Source organism: Polyodon spathula, chromosome 24 (assembly GCF_017654505.1).
Source record: "Polyodon spathula isolate WHYD16114869_AA chromosome 24, ASM1765450v1, whole genome shotgun sequence".
Classification (NCBI taxonomy): Eukaryota; Metazoa; Chordata; class Actinopteri; order Acipenseriformes; family Polyodontidae; genus Polyodon; species Polyodon spathula.
In genome coordinates this window covers 605243-628609 of record NC_054557.1, presented here as the reverse complement: position 1 = coordinate 628609, position 23367 = coordinate 605243, and the positions used below count along the sequence as shown (strand labels likewise).

Genomic DNA, 23367 nt, shown 5'->3' with positions numbered 1-23367 from the left:
TGAACATGTGTCATAGTCTGTGAGGGCCCCAGTGTGTTTTAAATTAACATATATCATAGTCTTTTAGGACCCCAGTGTGTTTGAAATGAACATATCTCATAGTCTTTGAGGACCCCAGTGTCTTTGAAATGAACATATCTCTTTACCCTTGAGGACCCCAGTGTGTTTAAAATGAACATATCTCTTTCCTCTTTAGGACCCCAGTGTGTTTATATTAAACATATCTCCTCACTCTTTGAGGACCCCAGTGTGTTTAAAATGGACATATCTCATAGTCTTTGAGGACACAAGTGTTTGTAAAATGAACATATCTCATAGTCTTTGAGGGACCCAGTGTGTTTGAAATTAACATATCTCTTTAGTCTTGAGGACCCCAGTGTAGGCATCTACTTAAATCGCGAAATATTTATGTATCTTTCACGGTAGGTTGCGGAATAAAATTAGGATTTCGCAGACATTTCTCTGATTAAATAAACCTAAGTAGACAGTATTTCAGAACACTCTAAAGCCTAAAAATAGAGGTACTTGCTTCTTTACTAAAACACAATGTTATCATTTGTTAAAGGCAAGCATGCAGCATCCCCCCTGCAGTTGACTTGCGCATCATTGACTGTACTTCTGCATCCAGTGAATTTATTGGAAGTGTAAGGCAAAGCATTACCAAGTTAAAAAAAAAAGTTATACAGATGTGGAACTTGAATAGAAACAGCCCCAAAACTCGGTTACCGAAGGGCATGTGGCATACTTTAATAAAGACAATGTATGCATCACGTTCGTTGTCGTGTTACTTGTCCCTTCCAATATTTAATTTTATTAGTACCGAGTCAAAACAAAGATAACATGGCTATTAGGGTCTAAAATTCCAACTGCGAAAAAGTATGTAGCAGGTTGAAGCGAGGTGGCTGAGCTAGAGTTAAATCGTGTAGTACTGATTTAACTTGCAGACAGGAATACCTTTTGTCTGGGCTTACTTTCCAGTATGGTTTCTGAAAGCTGTTTATTTTATGTTCTGTTCAGCACCTCTAGTAGCCTTTTGTTGCAATTCTGAAGGTAAATAGCGATAGATCGTATTTTCTCCTGACACAGTTTCTTTGGGAAATATCTTGAAATGATCATTAGCCGACATATACTTTGCTTTTTCTGTCGTCCGTTTCTACTATTTTACCTCCAATGCTGAAAACTAGATTTTAGCAATCTAAATTAAAACAATGCAGCAAACAATTCAGGACATTCTCCAAAACAAATGGATACATGGTAGGAAAAGCACTAGTGGTAGGAAGATACATTTGATAAGTTACTGACGCTAAGAAGAAACATTTAAAATCTGTTATCAAGTACTGTTGTCCTGGAAGCATGTGAGTTTTCATCTTACCTATTGTTCTCCTATGTTTACATCGGTCTCAAATGTTCAGTTTTAAAAGAATCACATTCTGTTGGTTATATGTATTTCTATTTATCTGGTATTACACATGCAAGCCATTCTTTAAGTTAATGCAGCAGCGTAAAGGTGGTCACACACCCATGTAACATAGCAGTGTTAATGTGGTCATGGACACTCTTAATGTGCAGCAGTGTTAATGTGGTCATGGACACTCATAATGTGTCATTTTTGGGAAATTCATAAAGGCTTTCATAACATGTTACACATATGACGTGGCAAAACCGAAATAATGATCAAATTAAAATTTCAACAAGGATACCAATCTTAAGCAGCACTGTTCCCTGTTGTCTACTCCATCACCAAAGCAAAACATTTAAGAAAAATTAAACCAGAAAAGATAAAGCTATTTGGAAAAACATAGAAAAAAGATAAAGCTATTTAGTTATGAGTGCTGACGTCTCTGTATTATTGGGTTTACTAAAGATAACTTCTTGGTGGTTACTGCTTCAAATTATAATTTTTTTTAATTATGTGTGTTTGATTGGCAGGGGCGTAACTACACGAGAAGCAAGGTCCTGGGCCACGTGTTGATTGGCCGTGATGCTCTGGAGAGGGACAAGTGCACTGGAAGGCATTGTGCAGCTGGGGGCAGGTGGAGAAAGCCCGGTGAACCTTGGATTTTGTACCTCGTCCAAAATCCCATTGCACTGGATTTCACTGCTGTGGATATCTTTTGCAGAGCAGCAGAAAGGTGGACAGGCCATAAGAATGATATTAGAAGTGCTATGAAATGACCTTGACAGTATGTGATATGAGGAGGTACTGCAAGATGGAATTTGTAATACGCTAAATATGAATTTATTTAGTTATTTTATTTATTTATTCCTAAAGGATAATGTTACTTATCTTAATTTTAAGGAGCATGCACGGTTTGTTTGCCACCAGTTTTCAAACTTGGATGGTATTATTGTCCTTTAATAAAAATTGCAGGGTGAAGAGCTGGAGTTTAAGTGTAAACCTTTAGATTTTGTTTCGGGGAGTTCTGGTGAGTCGTGTCTATCCTTCCTCTATCTCTAATCTCCCTATCAATCACTTTCCCACTGCTATATGTCTCCTGTTTCCTCTTCTGCCCTCACTAGCATTTTTTGTTTTTCGTACGAGTCGTTAGGCAGTCTATCCATAGTCTGTACGTCTACTTTTTAAAAAAAAAAAAAAAAAAAAAAAAGGGAGCGAGAATGATCACCTACTGCTATTCCACTAGCAGCTATTTCGCTTCAATCGAGCACGGATATTCTGCAGCAACTCTAGCCACTGCAGCTGCACCAGCTTTTCAGCTTCATGCCCAGCATTTTCAATATCAGCCTCAGGCTCCAGTTACTTTCTTGGTGCAATCCAGACCAACTCTCTCCCCTAACCTTCTCATGGATCAGACTGCACAGGAGCCTGCAGCAGCAGACAAATATGCAGCCAGCATATCCATGCTCCACAGAGAGACTTTTTCAGACATTAAAAGCCTTCTGCAGCCTCTCACAGAGTCTGTTTCATCTCTCTCTTCCCATCTCCAATCCATCGAGGCATAGCTCGGACATGGACCCTCGCCAGCTCTTCCCGTCTCAGCCTCATCTTCAGCTCCAGCCTCAGCCTCCTTTCCAGCCTCAGCCCCAGCTCAGGTCCCGTTCTCCCAGCAACTGATCCTGAGTCCCCATAGTACAACTTGGCCACAGCTGCCTCCACTTCCTCGTCTTACCAGCCTTCTACTTCCTTTAGATGCCACTCCATCTCCTTTCATCTTTGCTGCCTAATCATCTATCCTAACCTCGTATCCATCCTCATTGCAGCTTCTGAGAACCTCGACCATCGGGTAGTGGATTGTGGTGACCTCTCAGTCTCTCGCGATCCTCTGCTTCTAAAAAGTTCAACCCTCGAAGAGTTTGTCATTGCTCTTTGCGTATACCGGGACGTCCTCTGCACAGCCTACCCTCACAGACGCCAGGACCTGGATCAGTATCTTCTGTATGATTCCGAGCTGTCCGTTAGATACAGGGGTAACATATTTTGTTATCCCTGTATCTTTTTCCACCAAAGCAGCTGCAATCCTGGAAGCCGACATCATCATCATCAACTGGGCCACTCCGGATATGGATTTAATCAATCAGATTTTCAGCAGGCTGTGAGCCCACGCCTGTGGGATCTGTGCTTCTCTCGCACCCTGCTACCTCCTTCTTCTCCACCCTTCACTCGTCACATCTCTTCCGTCAATCCTATTAACGGCTCAGCATCTCGCTCCGGATAAATATAGCCGCTCTATTAAATTCTCAGGCACCAAGCAGATCTGCAATAATTTAAATATTGGAACCTGCCTGGTGAAAGGCTGCCGCTATCTCCACGTATGCAAATTTTGTGGCAACACCCATTCCAAATCCATCTGTCCTGTATCCCTCTAATGACTGGCTCCCTCCTTTTAGCTTCCTCACCCATAAACATCACCACCTTAGCCCAGCATGTCGAGTTCTCACTTCATTATATCACTCTTTCTGACTCCATTAAATCCATCAAGCAGGCAGGCCAAAGAGCATCGCTAGCTGTAGTGGATATTTCGGACGCATTCAACGTGATGCCACCCCCTTCCCTCAGACACTTACTCAGTGTCTTCTGGAATAGAGGATTCTATTTTTCCACCCAACTCCTTCGGTTCCCGCAACAGTCCTAGGATTGCATCCACACCCTCATTAACTCCTTTCAGTCGTCACGGTCTATCTCTAAGCGGAACCTGCTCTCTCTGCTAGGCCACTTCAATCATCCCCTTCAGCTGTACCCAGTCATCACAGCCGCAGCTTCCTCCAGACCATCTCTTCCCAGCTTCCCTATCTGCTTCCCCCCATCCAGAAACCCCAGCTTCTCCAGCTCGTATTCATCCGAATCCTACTTTCAGCAACCTCCTTCAATTCGCTCATGTCTACTTGTCTGCAGCCCTTGCCCCTTCTTCAAGAGCTTCCTATTCTACAGCCTGGTCAGTCATCCCTTCCTAGCTTCCCAGCCTCTGGAATCCATTCCAACGACCTCTTCCGCGTTAAGGACTACCATCTCCTTTTCTCCGATCCTCAAAACCGATCAGCTTCCATCCACACACTGTATCCAGCTCTCAGACGTCAACTTTCCTCTCTGCCCTTGCACATCTCTGCAGAAGCTCCTATCAACCAGGAAAGCTTCACCCTCTGAACCCAACCTTCTCTGACCTATCCAGAAACATTATCACTAGGCATTGGTTGGTCTCTCACCTCTCCTCCCTTGTCACCAAAGCAGGCCTGCCCTCCCAGTTCTACACAGTCCATTCTCTTAGAATCAGAACAGCAACACCCCCAGCAAGAGCCGGGCTCAGCACGCCATCAAAATCCTAGGTCGCTAGACATCATCAGCAGTACAGCTGTACATCAGATCCACTCCAGCAGTCATCGTATCTGCCCACCAGTCCCTAGCTAGTTTGCCCCGAGTGGGGGTGCCCTCTCTGACTCGTCCACCAGAGGTTTCCTCCTAAAAATATGGCTTTCCTTTAGGTTGTCAATACTAACCTCTCATTGTCTTGTTAGTTTTTTCCCCACTTAAGTCTATGTCGTGCAGTGGCTGTAGTCTTTTCTTTTCTATCCTCACAAGTGCGGTTCTGCGGGGGGGCCATTTTTGGGGGGTTAGTGAGACTCACTTTCCCTGGCCTCCCTGGGCTATGCCCTTCAAGCTGGAGGTTCTGCGTCAGGTCAGATGGGACCCCTGGCCACACTTTCTATCCTGCCGCAGCTTGTGTGCTTTCCCTATACTGATTTCTGGATTCTCTCTCTCTCCTTCTCAGCTGTCTACGCAAAATCTGCCTCGTTCATGGACACATTTGCACCCATTACACCTGTATATTGAAACCCCCAACATGACTGCATTGCTGTGAATAGCAGACACAGTGAAGTCATGGACTAAAAGGTGGCCTCTGTGAATCAGACAGTATTGTATGTGGCAGTTCACTGCTGGAGGAATGAAAATGTGCCCGGCTGGCTGTGTCTCTGTGTTAGCATTTTGTGATGTAAGTAAGAGTGGTTCTTATTATAATACCATTCAAAATGTTTGTCTAAATTACACAGACATAGGTTTGGCATGCAGATTTATCATGATAATACTTTTATTTTAAATAGTATATTATTATTCAAATTAGGTATACCATAAAAATACAGTGATTGTACAGCAATACTATCATAGTAACTCACACATAAACAATTACATCACCCCAAACACTTAATTTTTTGTTTCCACACACACAATACATTATAGACAAGGGCACTTCACACAAATCATTCTCCAGAACAAATATCTTAAGGCTAAATCCAAGCAGAACTAGCTTTTCCAGCTAGATACTTTAATGTACAATTTATTAGTGTAGTGGTGTTATAGGAATATAAAACTGCAGTGACTGGTGTCATTTGTCATATAATGTTGACTGCAGTTTCACTAGTTTAGCATTTATTGTGCTTTGCAACCCCTTCATACACTTTGTATTAGGATAAGTAGGAAAAAAGGCACTATGTGTTTTCCAAATGGTAGTGTTGGTATAAAGAAACATTTTGAGTAAAAAAAAAACACATAACTGTTGTTCTCAATAGCCTACACAGCACTGTGTTCAGTCGTACTGAAACACACAAACAATATGAGTCTGTGTATCTTAGTATGAGCTGCCCTGGAGTGTGCTACAGTGCTTGTTAAAATTGGATTTATGTCTTGCAATGATCAACAAGCTTCTTTAAATGTGTACTGGACGCTGCTGCATTTGGAGTTGTAAGGTAACAATACTTGTACTGACCTGATAAGGATTCTGACCCCTGCTGGTGAGAGGAGGAGCATCACTCATGCAGACCAGACAGGCTCTTCTGCACAGTGGTTAAGACACTTACTGCCCTCTGGACGGTGTGAAGATGCCCTTGTCTCGTAATGCTTCAAGTCAAACGGCAAAAAAACCACTACACCTTACAATAGTACTCTTCCGAGCCACTCCTAGCCCAGTCTAGTGTTCACTGCATTAACACCAAAGAGCACAAAGCTACAGAATTTGGCCATACTGAATGATACATCTTTTTTTTAACGCAAATCAGCAAAATCTATAGGACATTTGATTAGCTCTGATTTAGCTACTGTATAGTCAGTGTGTTTCAGGTACAGTTCAAACATAGGTACAGATTAAGGGAGAATTTGGTGCTCTAATTTGTCCGTTATTAAACAGGAAATGAGATGTCAGTCCACAGGCAGGCTGGGAAGTTACACAAATGAATCTTGTTTCCAGTAGACATTGCTGTTGCAGTAGAATGACCCCAGGAAGCACAAAGCAGTATAGAGAATCCCAGTACAGGAAGTAACCGAATGGTCTGAAACACAATAGTTGTTCTGGGAGCACACACCTCACTATCTCTCCCCAAACTTGAAAGTGTTTGCTGCTGCCTGGGACCTGTAGGGACGGGGCGAGAGAAGCTGCTGGTGCTTTTCAGGGAGGGACTCCTGGGACCCTGCAGAGTTCTGAGAGGACAAGGGTGAGAGCTCAGGAGTCTTCTTGCTAAGGAGCATCCTGGCAGCAGGGCTGGGGATGCTGTGGGTGCTGCTGGACTGGGGAGGGGTCTCCAGATATAGGGGGGTTGGGGATCGAGAGCTGACTGGGGTACTCCAGGAGTCTGCAGAAGTCTGAAGCTTGTCTCCATCCACGATGTCCACCTGTCGAGCCATGAATGTCCCATCCTGGCTGGAGGGGGATGGATCACGGCTTCTGTCTTGGCTGCCCTGGGCTCCAGGAGAGAGGTGGGGAACCCCCGGAGCCACACCACCTTCTCCAATCGTTCTGATACCCTGAATCTGCTGCTGGAACCTCAGCTTTGCTGTTAAGAAAAAAGAAAATCTATACAGTAATCAATAATCTCCCAGAAGCTCTGGAGCTGTACATGCTCTGAGATATATTCTGAGCCATTTTGGACCACTTTCAGAACAAATTTGTAGAAAAAGAAATGACTTCACTTACAACTTGTCATTTTACCAGATGGACCAACCTGATAAAATCACATGAGCCTAGTTAACAAACAGTTTTTTCAGGGGACATTTCCTTTAGTGAAGAGGTCATTATGTTTTATGATATAGAATTCAACACAACCATAGTATTTGTATACTTGCCAACAGAGTTTACCAACCTTGTATTTCTGAAGAACAACAAGGAAAAAAAAAAAAAAAAAAAAAAAAAAAAAAAAAGGTTGAAACAAGGTGTTCCTACATTACACACGTCACTTTTTTGCAGCTGTTGTGCAGAAGATTCTTCTTTCCTTTTCATTTCTGAACTTTGCCAGGACCTTCTCATAATCACTCCTTCCAGTGAGGTCCCTCCACTCTTATGACAGAAGGGGATTCATCCTGTCACTGCCAGTCTATTCCTGAGGGCTGTCTTCAGCACATTCTGAGCCCTCAGACCCTCTCCAACAAGACTTGGAGACACACATATATATTTCCAAATGACACTATAAACCCCATTGTAAAAATGAAGTACAGTAAATAAAAACAAAAGATGGAAAGTAAAAAATGTATTTATCTTTTTATTTTCTTCAAAAGAATTAAGAAAATCTAAATGACTACTGTATTGTTAATACAGTATTGTACTGTATTGTTAATATGTGAAGTAACATTATTAGAAAAATAATTAGCATTAGCTCAAATAAATAAATAAAATGCCATGCATTATAGCCTGAAAAATGTATTATTGTCATACATTATTCATATCATTTACAATCAAGCAAGTTTTTGTCGAACTTGTAGAACATGTAAACATGAAGTTTAAAAAATGTATTTTATTTTATAGTGCTGGAACTGTGGCTTTTGTTTCACAACTTTTACTGCACTTTAATGGGAAGTATACACTTCAAACTAAACAATAAATACAGTACACACAGTACAGTACAGCTCATATTCTCTTGCTCTGTCACTCCATCTCTATCCTGTTCTTTTTCTCTCTCTCACTCCAGTTCAAAACCAAATGATCCCACTTGACAGTTCAGGCATAACTAATCAGAAAGGCACATCTTTGTTTTGGTGTAGCAAACAGATACATTTACAATACGTCAGTGTGGTATCAACGTCATTCTCAAGAACAGCATTTCATTCTGTAGACGCTAACTTCATACTAGATATTTGTAGGGTTAAAATAAGTGCTAAATAAATAAGCTAAAATATAACGTTCATGCAAGCTGCAACAAGATATTGCTTAGACGGTTGAGGCAGCTGGAAACTTGTTTGTCTTGATAAATGTGAGACAGGATGTACTATGTGCTAACCGCACCATCTGCGCTTGACTAGAAACTGCCTTCATTAGAACTTATAATTACTGGCTTAAACAAAGCATATACTGCTTTTACGCAAGTGTATTTGTTAGGTATAAAAAGCACTGCTTTAGTTGCTAGGCAGAGAAACTTGCAATCCTGTGTTGTACCTTTCTCTCCGTGCTGCACGAATAAACTATTCTGGGCATTGGACAACAACCACTCTGTTCGACTATTTGTAGAAAACCACGATAATTCCAAGGTAGATGTCTTGTCGTTTTGACACATGAAGTGAATGTTTGTTTTTTTTTTTTTTTTTTTTCAGAAACACAAACTTGGCAAAACATGTTGTCGCTCTCCTTGTCAAGTGATGGTTATCCAACCATTTGTGTTGAACATGGAGCTTGTATTAATCACAATATAAGCCACTTTACTGTATTGGAAGTGCGAGTGTCCTAGGTGCGGCTGGGATATTGTAAATAGCAGCTCTCCTACATCATAAACTGGCTGCATTTCAATAGATGGAGCTCGCAAATCTAAAAATAGCATCCCCCTCCATCCCTCACCCAACCCAACCCAGTTTCCTTTTCATTGATGTTAACTTCATCCCCAATCTACCTCTTCAGCCACAGCCAGTTGCTACTTCTCTCTGCCTCCTCAGATACAGCTTCAGTATACACCACAACTCCTGTCCACCTCAGCGACTAACTCACCTTTCTGGAGTTTCTTCCTCTCGCATGCCTCACCCACAGAATCCTCCCATGGCTCTGCTGGCTCCACCAGGAGAACAAGGCATGCTGAGACTAACCACAGCACAATGTTAGATTGAAGATAGTTGTAGCAGTCTCGAGTGGGAAAACAAGGTGCTGGCCAGCATCTGCCTGCATTCTCCAATCAGCCTCCACTTTCCCAGCGACTCAAAACCTTTCCTGTCGGTTGCTCTTTTGAAGAGGAATGTCGTTCTCTGAGTGCAGCTATTGCTGATATTGGCAGCGAGCTGTTAATCTTACTCCACTGTTCTTCCAGTGCTAATACCAAACATTGCAGCCAAGGTCATGGCGCCAAGTGAAGCGACCCTGGCTCAGAGCCACCTTCATCCTGTAAGAATGTGTTTCACGATAGCCAGTGAAAGGACATGCAGGGTTCTCTCCTACCCATACATCCTCCTCTGTTTCATTGTCCACAGATCTCACCAGCCAATCTTATGCTGTACCATGTTCTCATCTCATCCAATCTCCCTGCTTAGCCTGGGATACCCCCTTGACAGACCTCAACTTCTCTGATTTTTGCACTTCAGTAACTAGGAAACTTCCTCTTTTCAGCTGGAGCTGCTTGCTGCCTCTTGGGAGAGCCAAACTGAGACCAAGACCTCCTCTTCCCTGTTGTACTTGCCCCATGATATCACTGATACGGAGGGCAGCCTTTGCACCTTCCACCATGTCCTTTGCTGCCCACATTCTCACTTCTCACTATGGGTGCTACCTCCCTCATACACTCATCACATGACTCTATCAGTGTCATTTCCAGCCAAACCTCAGTGCACTTGAATTCCTCAGAGCTGAGACTGGCAGCTGCAGTTTCCCTTTACTGTAGAGTGCTACTCTGCTAAGGCATTGTGGAACCCCCAACCATTCCCTAATGTATGAACTAGTCAAGGCTTCGAGTCTCCCTACTGTTGACAGGGAAACCTGATACAGAGTCAGTGGCTGCAGCAACCTGGAAGAAGACCGAACTGAAAGCACCAGACCAAGCTTGCCTGGTACATCACCACTGTCAATATAATAAGAAGAATCTTACCCTTCATGAGATTTTCATTCTTCTCTTTCAGAGTCTCCATTTCATTGTTCATGGAAGACATCTAGAATAGAAAAACGTTCCACACTCTTAAGATTGCTGCTCATTGTATAAACAATACCAGATGAATTGCGATGGATTACTTTAGAGTAATGTATTGGACTGACAACCCTGGAGACTGAAAAGCTTGAAAGGGCCATTAAATGGCCAGTTTATTCTGTTAATAGGCCTATACTCTACTGTATCATACTGGCATATACAATTATTACACTTTTCTGTTCTTACCCCATGTAACATCACAGTAAAGTTTATTTGCAATGTTAGTCCTGCAGGGTTATCGCCAGCGCTGTTGAGCGTAATGGGCCGTTATGTTGCTACCTGTTAAAATGATGGTGTAATGAGGCCGCTACGCTGTGTTTTCAGTTTGCGTAACAGCCAAAAAATAATAATAATCCTGTTAAACATTGTTGATTATTCCTTTGTGTGAGAAATTGGTTAAAATACTTGTTGCAGATCTCACAACCAACGCGTTGAAGAGTATTGACAGCATGTTCTTTAGTTTGGTGCATGTAATGTATTCGACAAGATTGAACTTCACTGAACTTTATTAGTACATTCCCCCATGTTGACAAGTGAAACTAGATCATGGGTGTGTTTGAGACACAGCTCTGTAACAACCAGCACCGTTGCAGATCTTTATTATTACACCATAATTGTGTTCCCTCTAACACTTTCATTTAGTTAGCCACTGTGGCTAAAGTAACTTAAAAAATTTTTGCCACACTGGAAAAACTTTAGCTACTTAACAATACTACAAACAAGTTATAAACATACTGTTTCAGCAAGGCAAAATGACTTGTATTTTATTTGAAAACAAGTAGATATTTGCCATATAATGCCAGACCATACCATTTACAATACACATAAATATTATATTTAATTTGTACTATAACTGATTCCCATTTAATAAATGCCAAACCTAGTCCCACATGAAAAAATGTTACAGATTTCCTAAATTCTGAATAGGTTTGCAGAGATATTTATGTAGTGCATAATCCTTTACGTTATTTTGACTGTGACACCATTGTCTTTCCACTACGGAACAATAAAGCAAAATTGTGCCAGTAGACAGTGCTATTTGTGTATGTTAATATTAATACCTCCCTACCTCCCTTACCAACCACAGCTCTAGTTACACAAGATTGTACTAATGGGATTAATAATATCAGTAGGGATGTACATGTTTTTTTTTACCGTGTTCTTTTACCTGTGACTACTGACAGTAAAATATTGCACCGATTCTAACATTAAAACTCAATAAATCATAGTGAGATGAATCCTTTTTAAAATAATAAATGTGTTTATTATTTTATTAAATTATTCCTCCTTCAAATCCACTTTGTTACTATTTCCAAAATATATTTCAACACATTTTAAAGAGATAACAAACATGAACTGTGATCTTGAAGCTGCGTGTTTCTGGCTTGCCAACTGTGAAAATGTTCTTTTAGGACCAGAGCAGAGAGTGTGTTTGAAACCATGACTGCTTCACCTCCCTGTGACTAGTTTCACCGTCATATTTTAGTTGTGTGCATGGGTGACTGGTATTCCTTGGGCTGCATATTTTGGAACATGATTCTGGTAACTGGTCTGTACAATTTGTTTGTTTTGTTTTTTACAAGCAGCATGGTCTGCTGATTTGTTTCTATTAGAGCCTCTGTCCTCCTGTTTCTGGCATGAAAATGTTACGTGATCAAGCTAAAGAGCTTTCGTTTGGCAAAATTAAATCAAACTAAACAGTCTGCATTGACTCCTCTACCAGCACACGTTGAATGTGCTGGTAGTCTTACACAAATACATTTTTCGAAACTTTCACCACTGCGGTGAACTTTGGGAAAAATAGTTGAGCCACAAGGACGTTTTGCTTGTGGCGAGCAGCTAGCGGGAACATTGCATAACAAGCTGGGTTAAATAAATAAATTGTTCAGATGAACACTAATGTGTATTCCAAACAGTCTTGAGATAGATGGATAGATAGACAGTCTTTTCCGTAGATATAAATATAAAACGTGGGACAGTACATGTCCAGTAGGGTTGCCACCTGTCCCGGATTTGCCGGGGTTGTTCTCTTTTTTAGGCGACTGTCCCGGAAAATCTGTAATACTTCCGGGACATTAAACATCCCTTTTTTTGTCGCATCCCTCATAACATTAAGTTCATACATCTTATTCCCCCCTGTTCCTGGATTGTGAGCTACTCTACTACCCCACGAGGTCTTGCTTGCCTAGTTAGCATATGCAAACCATATTAACCATACAAATGTCAGCTATTTTTTAATTGGCTAAATACACAGCAGAAACAGCCAATTAACGGCACGATATCTTCAAAGTGGCTTGTCTACTGTGCTTTATAGGGTAGAGTTAACGGTTCCATTTTTAGGAGATTTGTACATTTAGCTGATTGTGTAGCTTCAGAATTAAATGCAATGGGTGGAGAAAACAATGGACTACCCAAGGACATCCACATTCAGCAACCTGCGTCTTATGTCAGGCAAAAATCTTGGTGAAACACAAAGGTGAAACTGCGCTTGAAAATCACTAAAAGACTCTAAAGCACCAGAAGACTGTTCAATCAAAACCAAAAAATTTGGCGATTGCTGCGTTTATGATAAACAAAGACTCAACAGAAGAGGACAGAGTTGCAGTGGCAGAATTAATGTCTGTATACCATGGTGTGCGACATGGACATAGTTACCTTTCTACTGACTGCGGAAACAAGATAAGCATCTATAAAATCTGTCCTGGAACTATGCATTTGCATTCTTTTTTATTTTGTTCTTTGCTTATTTGGTAATTTCCATTGCACAATTAGAGCAAAATCATTTGTTCAAAGACCAAAATAACCTTTCATTTCTCTCTCTAATAATTTGTAATATGTGTGTGATTAAAAATAGCATAATTAAATCTGTCTGAGCAGTTTTAAAAGGTAGAATAAATAGATGTTGAAATGGAACTAACTACAGGCTGTAATGGTCTTTAACAGAGAGAATATTGCTCTGCACCTTGCTGAGCTCAAACTCACTTTGTTGTCCTTGGCCTGCAGTTGCTCTTGCAGCCTCTCCACCTGCTTCTGCATCCCCAGGAACTCCTGATAACCCGGCTTGCCCCTCAGCCTCTCGTTCTCCCCCTCAAGCTCTTGCTGCCTCCTCTCCTGGCTCTCGATAGTGTCTGCTGCATTCTGGAGGAGAGAGGGAGGCAGTCAGCCCCTAGCCAAACACTCCCCCTGCCCCTCAAAACACTTACCTCTGCCCCACAAGACACTTCCCCTACCCCTTAAAACACTCTCCCCTGCCCATCAAACACTCCACCTCAGACACTCTACCCTGCCCCTCAAAATACTCAACCTTGCCACTCAAAACACATCACCCTGCCCTTCAAAAAACTCTACCTCAAACACTCCACCTTGCCACTCAAAACATTCCACAATGCCCAGGAAAACACTCCACCTCAAACATTCTCCCCCTGCCCCTCAAACACTCCACGCTGCCACTCAAAACACTTCAACCTGCCCTTCAAAACACTCAACCTCAAACACTCCCCCCTGCCCCTCAAACACTCCACTTCAAACACTCCACCCTGCCCTTCAAAACACTGCCCCTCAAACAATCCACCCCTCTCCTCAAAACAATCCACCTCAAACACTCCACTCTGCCGCTCAAAACACTCCACATCAAACTCCACCCTGCCCTTCAAAACACTACCTCAAATACTCTACCTATCTCTCAAAACACTCCACCCTGCTCCTCAAAACACTCCACCCTGCCCCTCAAAACCCTTCAACCTGCCCTTCAAAACACTCAACCTCAAACAATCCCCCCCGCCCCTCAAACACTCCACCTCACACCCCCCCTGCCCCTCAAACACTTCAAACTGCTCTTCAAAACATTCACCTCAAGCTCTATCCCTGCCCTTCAACACTTCACCTCAAAACACTCCACCTCAAACAGTTCACCCTACCCCTCAAAACACTCCACCCTGCCCCTCAAAACACTCAATCTCAAACACTCCCCCTGCCCCTCAAACACTCCAGCCTACCCCTCAAAACACTCCACCCTGCCCCGCAAAACACTCCACCTCAAACACACGACTCTACCCTTCAAAACACCACCTCAAACACTCCCCCCTGCCCTTCAAAACACTCCACCTCAAAACACTCCATCCTACCCCTCAAAACACTCCACCCTGCCCCTCAAAACACGGCAACCCAAACACTACACACTGCCCCTCAAAACACTCAACCTTGCCCTTCTAAACACTGCATCTCAAACACTCCACCCTACCCCTCAAAACACTCCACCTCAAACATTCCCCTCTGACCCTCAAATTCTCCCCCCAGCCCCTCAGACACTCCTCCCTGCCCCTCAGACACCACTGTAGGACATATTCTCTGAATATGATAATACATGAACGTGTATTAGAAATGTAACTGGATTCATTACTGAAACTGTGTGTCTTGAGAAACAGGGCAAATTGCTGTGTCTTGAGAAGGGGGCCTCGGTTTGCAGACATAGACCCCATTCACACTTACTGAGCCAGCCTTGGGTCGTCTCTGGGCCGCCTCAAAATTTCCGTTCACAGTTGAGGTTTTAGGGGGCCTAAGTGTGTTCACATATGTGGCTGAAAAGAAAGCCTAAATTGCAGCGAAGTGCTTGTCGGGAATGTAAACAGTGACGTAAACACAGCATTGAGCTGGGAAATTTGCAAATGTAAATATAGCAATCTTATTTTTTGCAACACTGTTGGTACTGTACTTATTCCATAAGATACGATAAAGGCGTGTGTTGACAGTGCAGTCGGTTACTGTGGAAAGAAGCGATCGTGTTGGATCATGCGTAAATGCAGCAAACAAGGACGTGTACATTACATTAGTCACAATACAGATTATTATATTAATGGTGACTGAATATGTAACGTCGTATGCATTATTTATCAGTATTGAGATTTACAATCTTAACTACAATCTGAAGTGTGTGTGTGTGTGTGTGTGTGTGTGTGTGTGTGTGTGTGTATATATACACACAGTACTGTGCAAAAGTTTTAGGCAGGTGTGAAAAAATGCTGTAAAGTAAGAATGCTTTCAAAAATAGACATGTTAATAGATTATATTTATCAATTAAGAAAATGCAAACTGAGTGAACAGAAGAAAAATCTACATCAAATCAATATTTGGTGTGACCACCCTTTGCCTTCAAAACAGCATCAATTCTTCTAGGTATACTTGCACACAGTTTTTGAAGGAACTCAGCAGGTAGGTTGGCTTGGAGAACTAACCACAGTTCTTCTGTGGATTTAGGCAGCCTCAGTTGCTTCTCTCTCTTCATGTAATCTCAGACAGACTCGATGATGTTGAGATCAGGGCTCTATGGGGGCCATACCATCACTTCCAGGACTCCTTGTTCTTCTTTACGCGAAGATAGTTCTTAATGACCTTCGCTGTATGTTTGGGGTCATTGTCATGCTGCAGAATAAATTTGGGGCCAATCAAATGCCTCCCTGATGGTATTGCATAATGGATAAGTATCTGCCAGTACTTCTCAGTATTGAGGAGACCATTAATTCTGACCAAATACCCAACTCCATTTGCAGAAATGCAGCCCCAGACTTGCAAGGAACCTCCACCATGCTTCACTGTTGCCTGCAGACACTCATTCGTGTACCACTCTCCAGCTCTTTGGCGAACAAACTGCCTTCTGCTACAGCCAAATATTTCAAATTTTGACTCATCAGTCCAGAGCACCTGCTGCCACTTTTCTGCACCCCAGTTCCTGTGTTTTCGTGCATAGTTAGAACATAAGAACATAAGAAAGTTTACAAACGAGAGGAGGCCATTCGGCCCATCTTGCTCGTTTGGTTGTTAGTAGCTTATTGATCCCAAAATCTCATCAAGCAGCTTCTTGAAGGATCCCAGGGTGTCAGCTTCAACAACATTACTGGGGAGTTGATTCCAGACCCTCACAATTCTCTGTGTAAAAAAGTGTCTCCTATTTTCTGTTCTGAATGCCCCTTTTTCTAAACTCCATTTGTGACCCCTGGTCCTTGTTTCTTTTTTCAGGCTGAAAAAGTCCCTTGGGTCGACACTGTCAATACCTTTTAGAATTTTGAATGCTTGAATTAGGTCGCCACGTAGTCTTCTTTGTTCAAGACTGAACAGATTCAATTCTTTTAGCCTGTCTGCATATGACATGCCTTTTAAGCCCGGAATAATTCTGGTCGCTCTTCTTTGCACTCTTTCTAGAGCAGCAATATCTTTTTTATAGCGAGGTGACCAGAACGGAACACAATATTCAAGATGAGGTCTTACAAGTGCATTGTACAGTTTTAACATTACTTCCCTTGATTTAAATTCAACACTTTTCACAATGTATCCGAGCATCTTGTTAGCCTTTTTTATAGCTTCCCCACATTGCCTAGATGAAGACATTTCTGAGTCAACAAAAACTCCAAGGTCTTTTTCATAGATTCCTTCTCCAATTTCAATATCTCCCATATGATATTTATAATGTACATTTTTATTTCCTGCGTGCAGTACCTTACACTTTTCTCTATTAAATGTCATTTGCCATGTGTCTGCCCAGTTCTGAATCTTGTCTAGATCATTTTGAATGACCTTTGCTGCTGCAACAGTGTTTGCCACTCCTCCTACTTTTGTGTCGTCTGCAAATTTAACAAGTTTGCTTACTATACCAGAATCTAAATCATTAATGTAGATTAGGAATAGCAGAGGACCTAATACTGATCCCTGTGGTACACCACTGGTTACCACACTCCATTCTGAGGTTTTTCCTCTAATCAGTACTTTCTGTTTTCTACATGTTAACCACTCCCTAATCCATGTACATGTGTTTCCTTGAATCCCTACTGCGTTCAGTTTGAGAATTAATCTTTTGTGCGGGACTTTGTCAAAAGCTTTCTGGAAATCTAAATAAACCATGTCATATGCTTTGCAATTATCCATTATGGATGTTGCATCCTCAAAAAAATCAAGCAAGTTAGTTAGGCACGATCTCCCTTTCCTAAAACCATGTTGACTGTCTCCCAGGATACCCTGTTACCATATAGGTAATTTTCCATTTTGGATCTTATTATAGTTTCCATAAGTTTGCATATAATAGAAGTCAGGCTTACTGGTCTGTAGTTACCTGGTTCAGTTTTGTTTCCCTTTTTGTGGATCGGTATTACGTTTGCAATTTTCCAGTCTGTCGGTACCACCCCTGTGTCAAGAGACTGCTGCATGATCTTGGTTAGCGGTTTGTAAATTACTTCTTTCATTTCTTTGAGTACTACTGGGAGGATCTCATCCGGCCCAGGGGATTTGTTTATTTTAAGAGCTCCTAGTCCCTTTAACACTTCTGCCTCAGTTATGCTAAAGTTATTTAAAACTGGATAGGAACTGGATGACATGTGGGGCATGTTGTCAGTATCTTCCTTTGTAAAAACTTGTGAAAAGTAATCATTTAATATATTTGCTATTTTTTTTTTCTTCCTCTACGATTTTGCCATTTGTATCTCTTAAACATTTAATCTCCTCTTTGAATGTTCTCTTGCTGTTGTAATATTGGAAAAACATTTTGGAATTGGTTTTAGCTCCCTTAGCAATGTTCATTTCTATTTCTCTCTTGGCCTTTCTAACTTCCTTTTTGATTTGCGTTTGCAGTTCCGTGTACTCTTTCTGCGTACTTTCTTTTTGGTCCTTTTTTAATGCTCTGTAAAGTGCCTTTTTTCGCTGAATATTTTTTTTTAATTGATCTATTAAACCATTTTGGCAATTTAGTTTTACATTTAGATTTGTCTACTTTAGGGATGTAATTGTTTTGCGCCTCTAGTACTACATTTTTGAAGAACAACCATCCTTCTTCTGTGGGTGTTTTCTCTATTTTACTCCAATCTACTTCTGTTAGTCTCTGTTTCATGCCTTCATAGTTTGCTTTTCTAAAATTGTAAACCTTAACTTTAGTCTTTACTTTTGGGGATTTAAAAAACACTTCAAATGAGACCATGTTATGGTCTGAGTTTGCCAGTGGTTCTCTGACCTCTGTTTTAGTTATTCTATCTTCGTTATTTGAAAAGACTAAATCAAGGCATGCCTCCCCTCTAGTGGGTGCCTTCACAAATTGTGTTAGGAAGCAGTCATTTGTCATTTCCACCATTCTAAATTTCTATTTCAGTTGAGTCACTTGGCCTTGTTTCCACGTCGGAGATATGGCTTTTTGGCCGCAAGTCTTCCATGAAGGCCACTTCTGACCAGACTTCTCCGGACAGTAGATGGGTGTACCAGGGTCCTACTGTTTTCTGCCAATTCTGAGCTGATGGCACTGCTCGACATCTTCCGATTGCGAAGGGAAGTAAGCATGATGTGTCTTTCATCTGCTGCAGTAAGTTTCCTTGGCCGACCACTGCGTCTACGGTCCTCAACATTGCCCGTTTCTTTGTGCTTCTTCAAAAGAGCTTGGACAGCACATCTGGAAACCCCTGTCTGCCTTGAAATTTCTGCCTGGAAGAGACCTTGCTGTTGCAGTATAACTACCTTGTGTCTTGTTGCTGTGCTCAGTCTTGCCATGGTGTATGACTTTTGACAGTAAACTGTCTTCAGCAACCTCACCTTGTTAGCTGAGTTTGGCTGTTCCTCACCCAGTTTTATTTCTCCTACACAGCTGTTTCTGTTTCAGTTAATGATTGTGTTTCAACCTACATATTGAATTGATGATCATTAGCACCTGTTTGGTATAACTGTTTAATCATACACCTGACTATATGCCTACAAAATCCCTGACTTTGTGCAAGTGTACCTAGAAGAATTGATGCTGTTTTGAAGGCAAAGGGTGGTCACACCAAATATGGATTTGATTTAGATTTTTCTTCTGTTCACTCACTTTGCATTTCGTTAATTGATAAATATAATCTATTAACATGTCTACATTTGAAAGCATTCTTACTTTACAGCATTTTTTCACACCTGCCTACAACTTTTGCAGAGAGAGAGAGAGAGAGAGAGAGAGAGAGAGAGAGAGAGAGAGAGAGAGAGAGAGAGAGAGCGAGAGCAAGTTTTATCATTTTAATGAAAGAAATACTTACCATTCATGACTGACCCATCATCGTCAAAAGTGTCAGTGTATTCAGTGCATTCCCCATTGCTATTTTCTGGGCCGGAGATTGACATAGGTCCCATAAAATCCAAGATCCATGTGGGTTTAACTCTGGCCTGCTGCTCAGTATTTCTGAGAGTTCTCAGAAAAAACTTGTAGGTTTTTCTCTGAACTCCACTTAAAAGGGCATATCTATAGCCCCTTGCACCACAGAGATAACACGGACATAAAGGAGATAGCTGCTTCTGCATCCAGCGATCAAAGAATTTCACCGATATTTGCAGAGCTTTTTAAGATGTTATAGTAATAAAATAATGACTTGGATCGCATTATTGAGGATTGGTGATAAAAAGAGTGACCGGGAGAAGATTTATCAGTCTATATAGGTAATAAAAGTTTACCTAAAAAGTGTTAAGGTCAAACTCACAGAAACTACGTTAAAATAATCTGCTAACAATAATGTGTGTTGAGTCTGAGTTGATACTGAATGTATTCCCCTGGATTTAGTGTCTGTGTTGAGTTTTGCAGTTGAATACTGAATGTATTCCTCTGGATTTCGTGTCTGAAGACTACACACCTGGATGACTCGTGACTTGGGAATCCAGTCCTCCAGGGAGCGCTCCCCTTTCCTGGTGTCAGGCAGCTTGCTATACGCCCTATTCAGCTGTTGCTTCTCTTTGAAAAGACTCTTTAACTGTATCAAATAAAAAATAAATCAGTTCCCCCTCTCCAAGTGTGTTTCATGAGTCAGTTCTTTAACTTCTTATTAGCTTCACCTTAAAGTCTAATTACACTGAATCCAACTCCAGTTCCAGTCCTATTACACTGAAACACAGGTTCTAAACTAGTGACTTTACACATTTAAACCAGATACAAACCCAGTTCATCAACATAGAAATCAGATTCCAACCTGGTTCACACTAAAAGAAGATTCAAGCTATTTCTTCACACTGAAACCAAATTGAAATCGCTGTACCTGCTCTGTGACGAGCTGCCGCTGCCTCTCGTGGTTGCTGTTATCTGGTCGAATGTCCTTTCTTACTGCTGGAGCACCCTTCTCCTTCACTGAGCCCTGAAATGGACAGGACTGTGAGGAACAGTCTAAACTGGGATGACACTAGAAAATCAGCAATTACTGTGTCCAAGAGACTGTGAAGGCAGCTCCTTATAAATTGAAGATTTGTAATAATATATTGTTATGTGCATCTATAGCAGTAATGATGAGAATGTATAATCCAGAATTAGAAAACATCACAAACACTAGCCAGCCAGGCAATGTACCTGCTCCAAGAACACATTATAAACACTAGTCAGCCAGGCAGTGTACCTTTGTATATTAATTCTCTGCTTATATGCGGGAGTGCTCACAGTGACTCCATCCCCTCACCTCTCCTCCCAGTCAGCAGTGCGTTTCTCTACTTACCTGTGGGAGTGCTCGCAGTGACTCCACCCCCTCGCCTCTCCTCCCAGTCAGCAGTGCATTTCTCTACTTACCTGTGGGAGCGCTCGGAGTGACTCCACCCCCTCGCCTCTCCTCCCAGTCAGCAGTGCGTTTCTCTGCTTACCTGTGGGAGCGCTCGCAGTGACTCCACCACCTCGCCTCTCCTCCCAGTCAACAGTGCGTTTCTCTGCTTACCTGCGGGAGCGCTCGCAGTGACTCCACCACCTCGCCTCTCCTCCCAGTCAACAGTGCGTTTCTCTGCTTACCTGCGGGAGCGCTCGCAGTGACTCCACCACCTCGCCTCTCCTCCCAGTCAACAGTGCGTTTCTCTGCTTACCTGCGGGAGCGCTCGCACTGACTCCTCCCCCTCGCCTCTTCTCATCTCCTGCTGCAGCTGGCTGTGTCGTCTCCTGTAATCTGAAAAACAATTAAAAAGGAAGGTAGTTCCAAGAAAACAACAAGTTGGTTACACTTTGAATAAAGTCCTGTAAATTCCCTTTCATTAGTTGCTGAAACTAGAAGAATCATTACAAAATAACAACAACACGTTTTTTATTCAGATATTACTCCTACGCAATCTTATGAACCTCATATGATTTTTTTTTTTTTTTTTTAATTTGTGGCTGTTAAGTGTTACCAAACTTTCACAGTAGATTTACACTGTAGCTGTACAGTTTTCCCATATGTTTCATGTGGTTATCCAGTGCATTTGCCATGGTTTTTATTATGCTTTGCCACACCTCAATGTGTTCACTATGCTTTATTTCACTTTGCTATGTTTTTACTGTGGTAAACTAAACATGTGTACATTGAGCTGACCACTTTATTCAAAGCCTCATCCACATCTGCACTGGACCCTCCATCCATGTGCAGATTCCTCGAGCTGTTAAAACAATGAGATAATCTGAGCGTCCATGCTTCTACATACTAGCAGCATTTTAGGCGACCACAGAAGCGCTTCTTTCTTAGTGTGCACAGTGGATCTCCTCTGACAGCTACATGATGGAAAAAGAAGAACACTAAACTATACTTCTTGTCAGATCAAACAGCCATCTGGCTTTGACAGGAAGAGTGCAATCCAATTAGAATTGAGCAGCTCTGTCTGGAAATTAAGTCACTGGTATCCTCTATGACATCTCAGAAACACACCAGATAGTGGCAATGGGTCAAGTGTGTTACAAACAAGGTTTTATTTTGTCGACATTTGTAAAACTCTACAGTGTGACATACATATGTATGTGCTGACACCTCCATTGTATCATTCCCAGAGGGGGACAAGAACCTCAAGCCATGACGTGCTGGAAATGCCATGCTGCCAACAGTGCTTTCTAAACCTAATTTACAAGATTTGAGAGGAGACTTACAAATATACGATCTGTACTCTTGCCCCTACGTACAACCTTTTCACCTCCTACTATAAATGCACTGTATCTTTAAAACCATGTCTTCAGTACTAGCATTCCTATGCTTAGCCATTCCACTATGTGTGTCCCTATTGAGCTGCATCACAACCTGTTAGGACCCACTGTCTGTAGTATGTCAGTCATATGCACTGAATGCAGTATGTTTACTCAATACATTATAGACTCAAACAGTTAGGATTCCTGCCTTGGGACCTGGGAGTTTGCCCTTAAACCAAGAGGAAAATCAAACTCAAACAAAGCTAGCTGTGTAGGAAATCATTACCCTCCAACTGCTCTTCCAAAGACTCGCAGCGGGAACATTTGGTCATCACAGATCCCTCGCTTCTGTAGGTCTGTCCATCTCCCTGCAGTGCCATCTCCGCAAGCTGAAATCAAATAAATCAAACCCAAAACATGAGCAACATTATTCACAGATCTCTCGCTTCTGTAGGTCTGTCCATCTCCCTGCAGTGCCATCTCCGCAAGCTGAAATCAATTAAATCAAACTCAAAACATGAGCAACATTATTCACAGATCTCTCGCTTCTATAGGTCTGTCCATCTCCCTACAGTGCCATCTCCGTAAGCAGGAATCCACTGAAACAAACCTTTATTAATTTACTCATAAAACACATTAACACTATTCATAATCACAGTTAAAAAAAATACAATTAGGTCATTACAGCTGAAATAAATAAAGTGACTCCAGAGAAAAACTAAGACATGCTTGTTTCCTAAATGATTCCTGAGATGCAGACATCTTTTGTCCAAGAAATATCTCAGATTAAGCGTCCTTTAAAAAAAAAAAATACAATGAACATGTCTAATTTCCTGATGATTAAAAATGTACATTTATGTTATCATAAGTGATGCTGTTTAAATAAATAAAAT

The 23367-nt window shown here is 41.7% G+C and overlaps 1 protein-coding gene across 1 annotated transcript; it reads right to left on the bottom strand.

Moving 5' to 3' along the window:
- Positions 1 to 5587: 5587 nt before the first annotated feature.
- Positions 5588 to 22859, bottom strand: LOC121298621 (probable DNA double-strand break repair Rad50 ATPase). Its single transcript, XM_041225747.1, has 7 exons — positions 22761 to 22859; positions 21412 to 21491; positions 20610 to 20705; positions 20211 to 20327; positions 13573 to 13728; positions 10495 to 10555; positions 5588 to 7275 (listed from the first exon to the last, which is right to left on the bottom strand). Exons 1-7 carry the CDS (start codon positions 22852 to 22854, stop codon positions 6812 to 6814), a joined length of 1068 nt encoding a protein of 355 aa, XP_041081681.1. The 5' UTR covers positions 22855 to 22859; the 3' UTR covers positions 5588 to 6811.
- Positions 22860 to 23367: the final 508 nt, after the last annotated feature.

What these genes read in the sequence shown, in the direction of transcription:
- LOC121298621 (XM_041225747.1), bottom strand. Translation starts at nt 22,854, where the DNA reads ATGGCACTGCAGGGAGATGGACAGACCTACAGAAGCGAGGGATCTGTG. An exon ending in TTTGGAAGAGCAGTTGGAGG is followed by an intron (nt 21,492 to 22,760) that starts GTAATGATTTCC and finishes ATTGTTTTTCAG; the next exon opens with ATTACAGGAGACGACACAGC. An exon ending in CAGTGCGAGCGCTCCCGCAG is followed by an intron (nt 20,706 to 21,411) that starts GTAAGCAGAGAA and finishes TGTCCATTTCAG; the next exon opens with GGCTCAGTGAAGGAGAAGGG.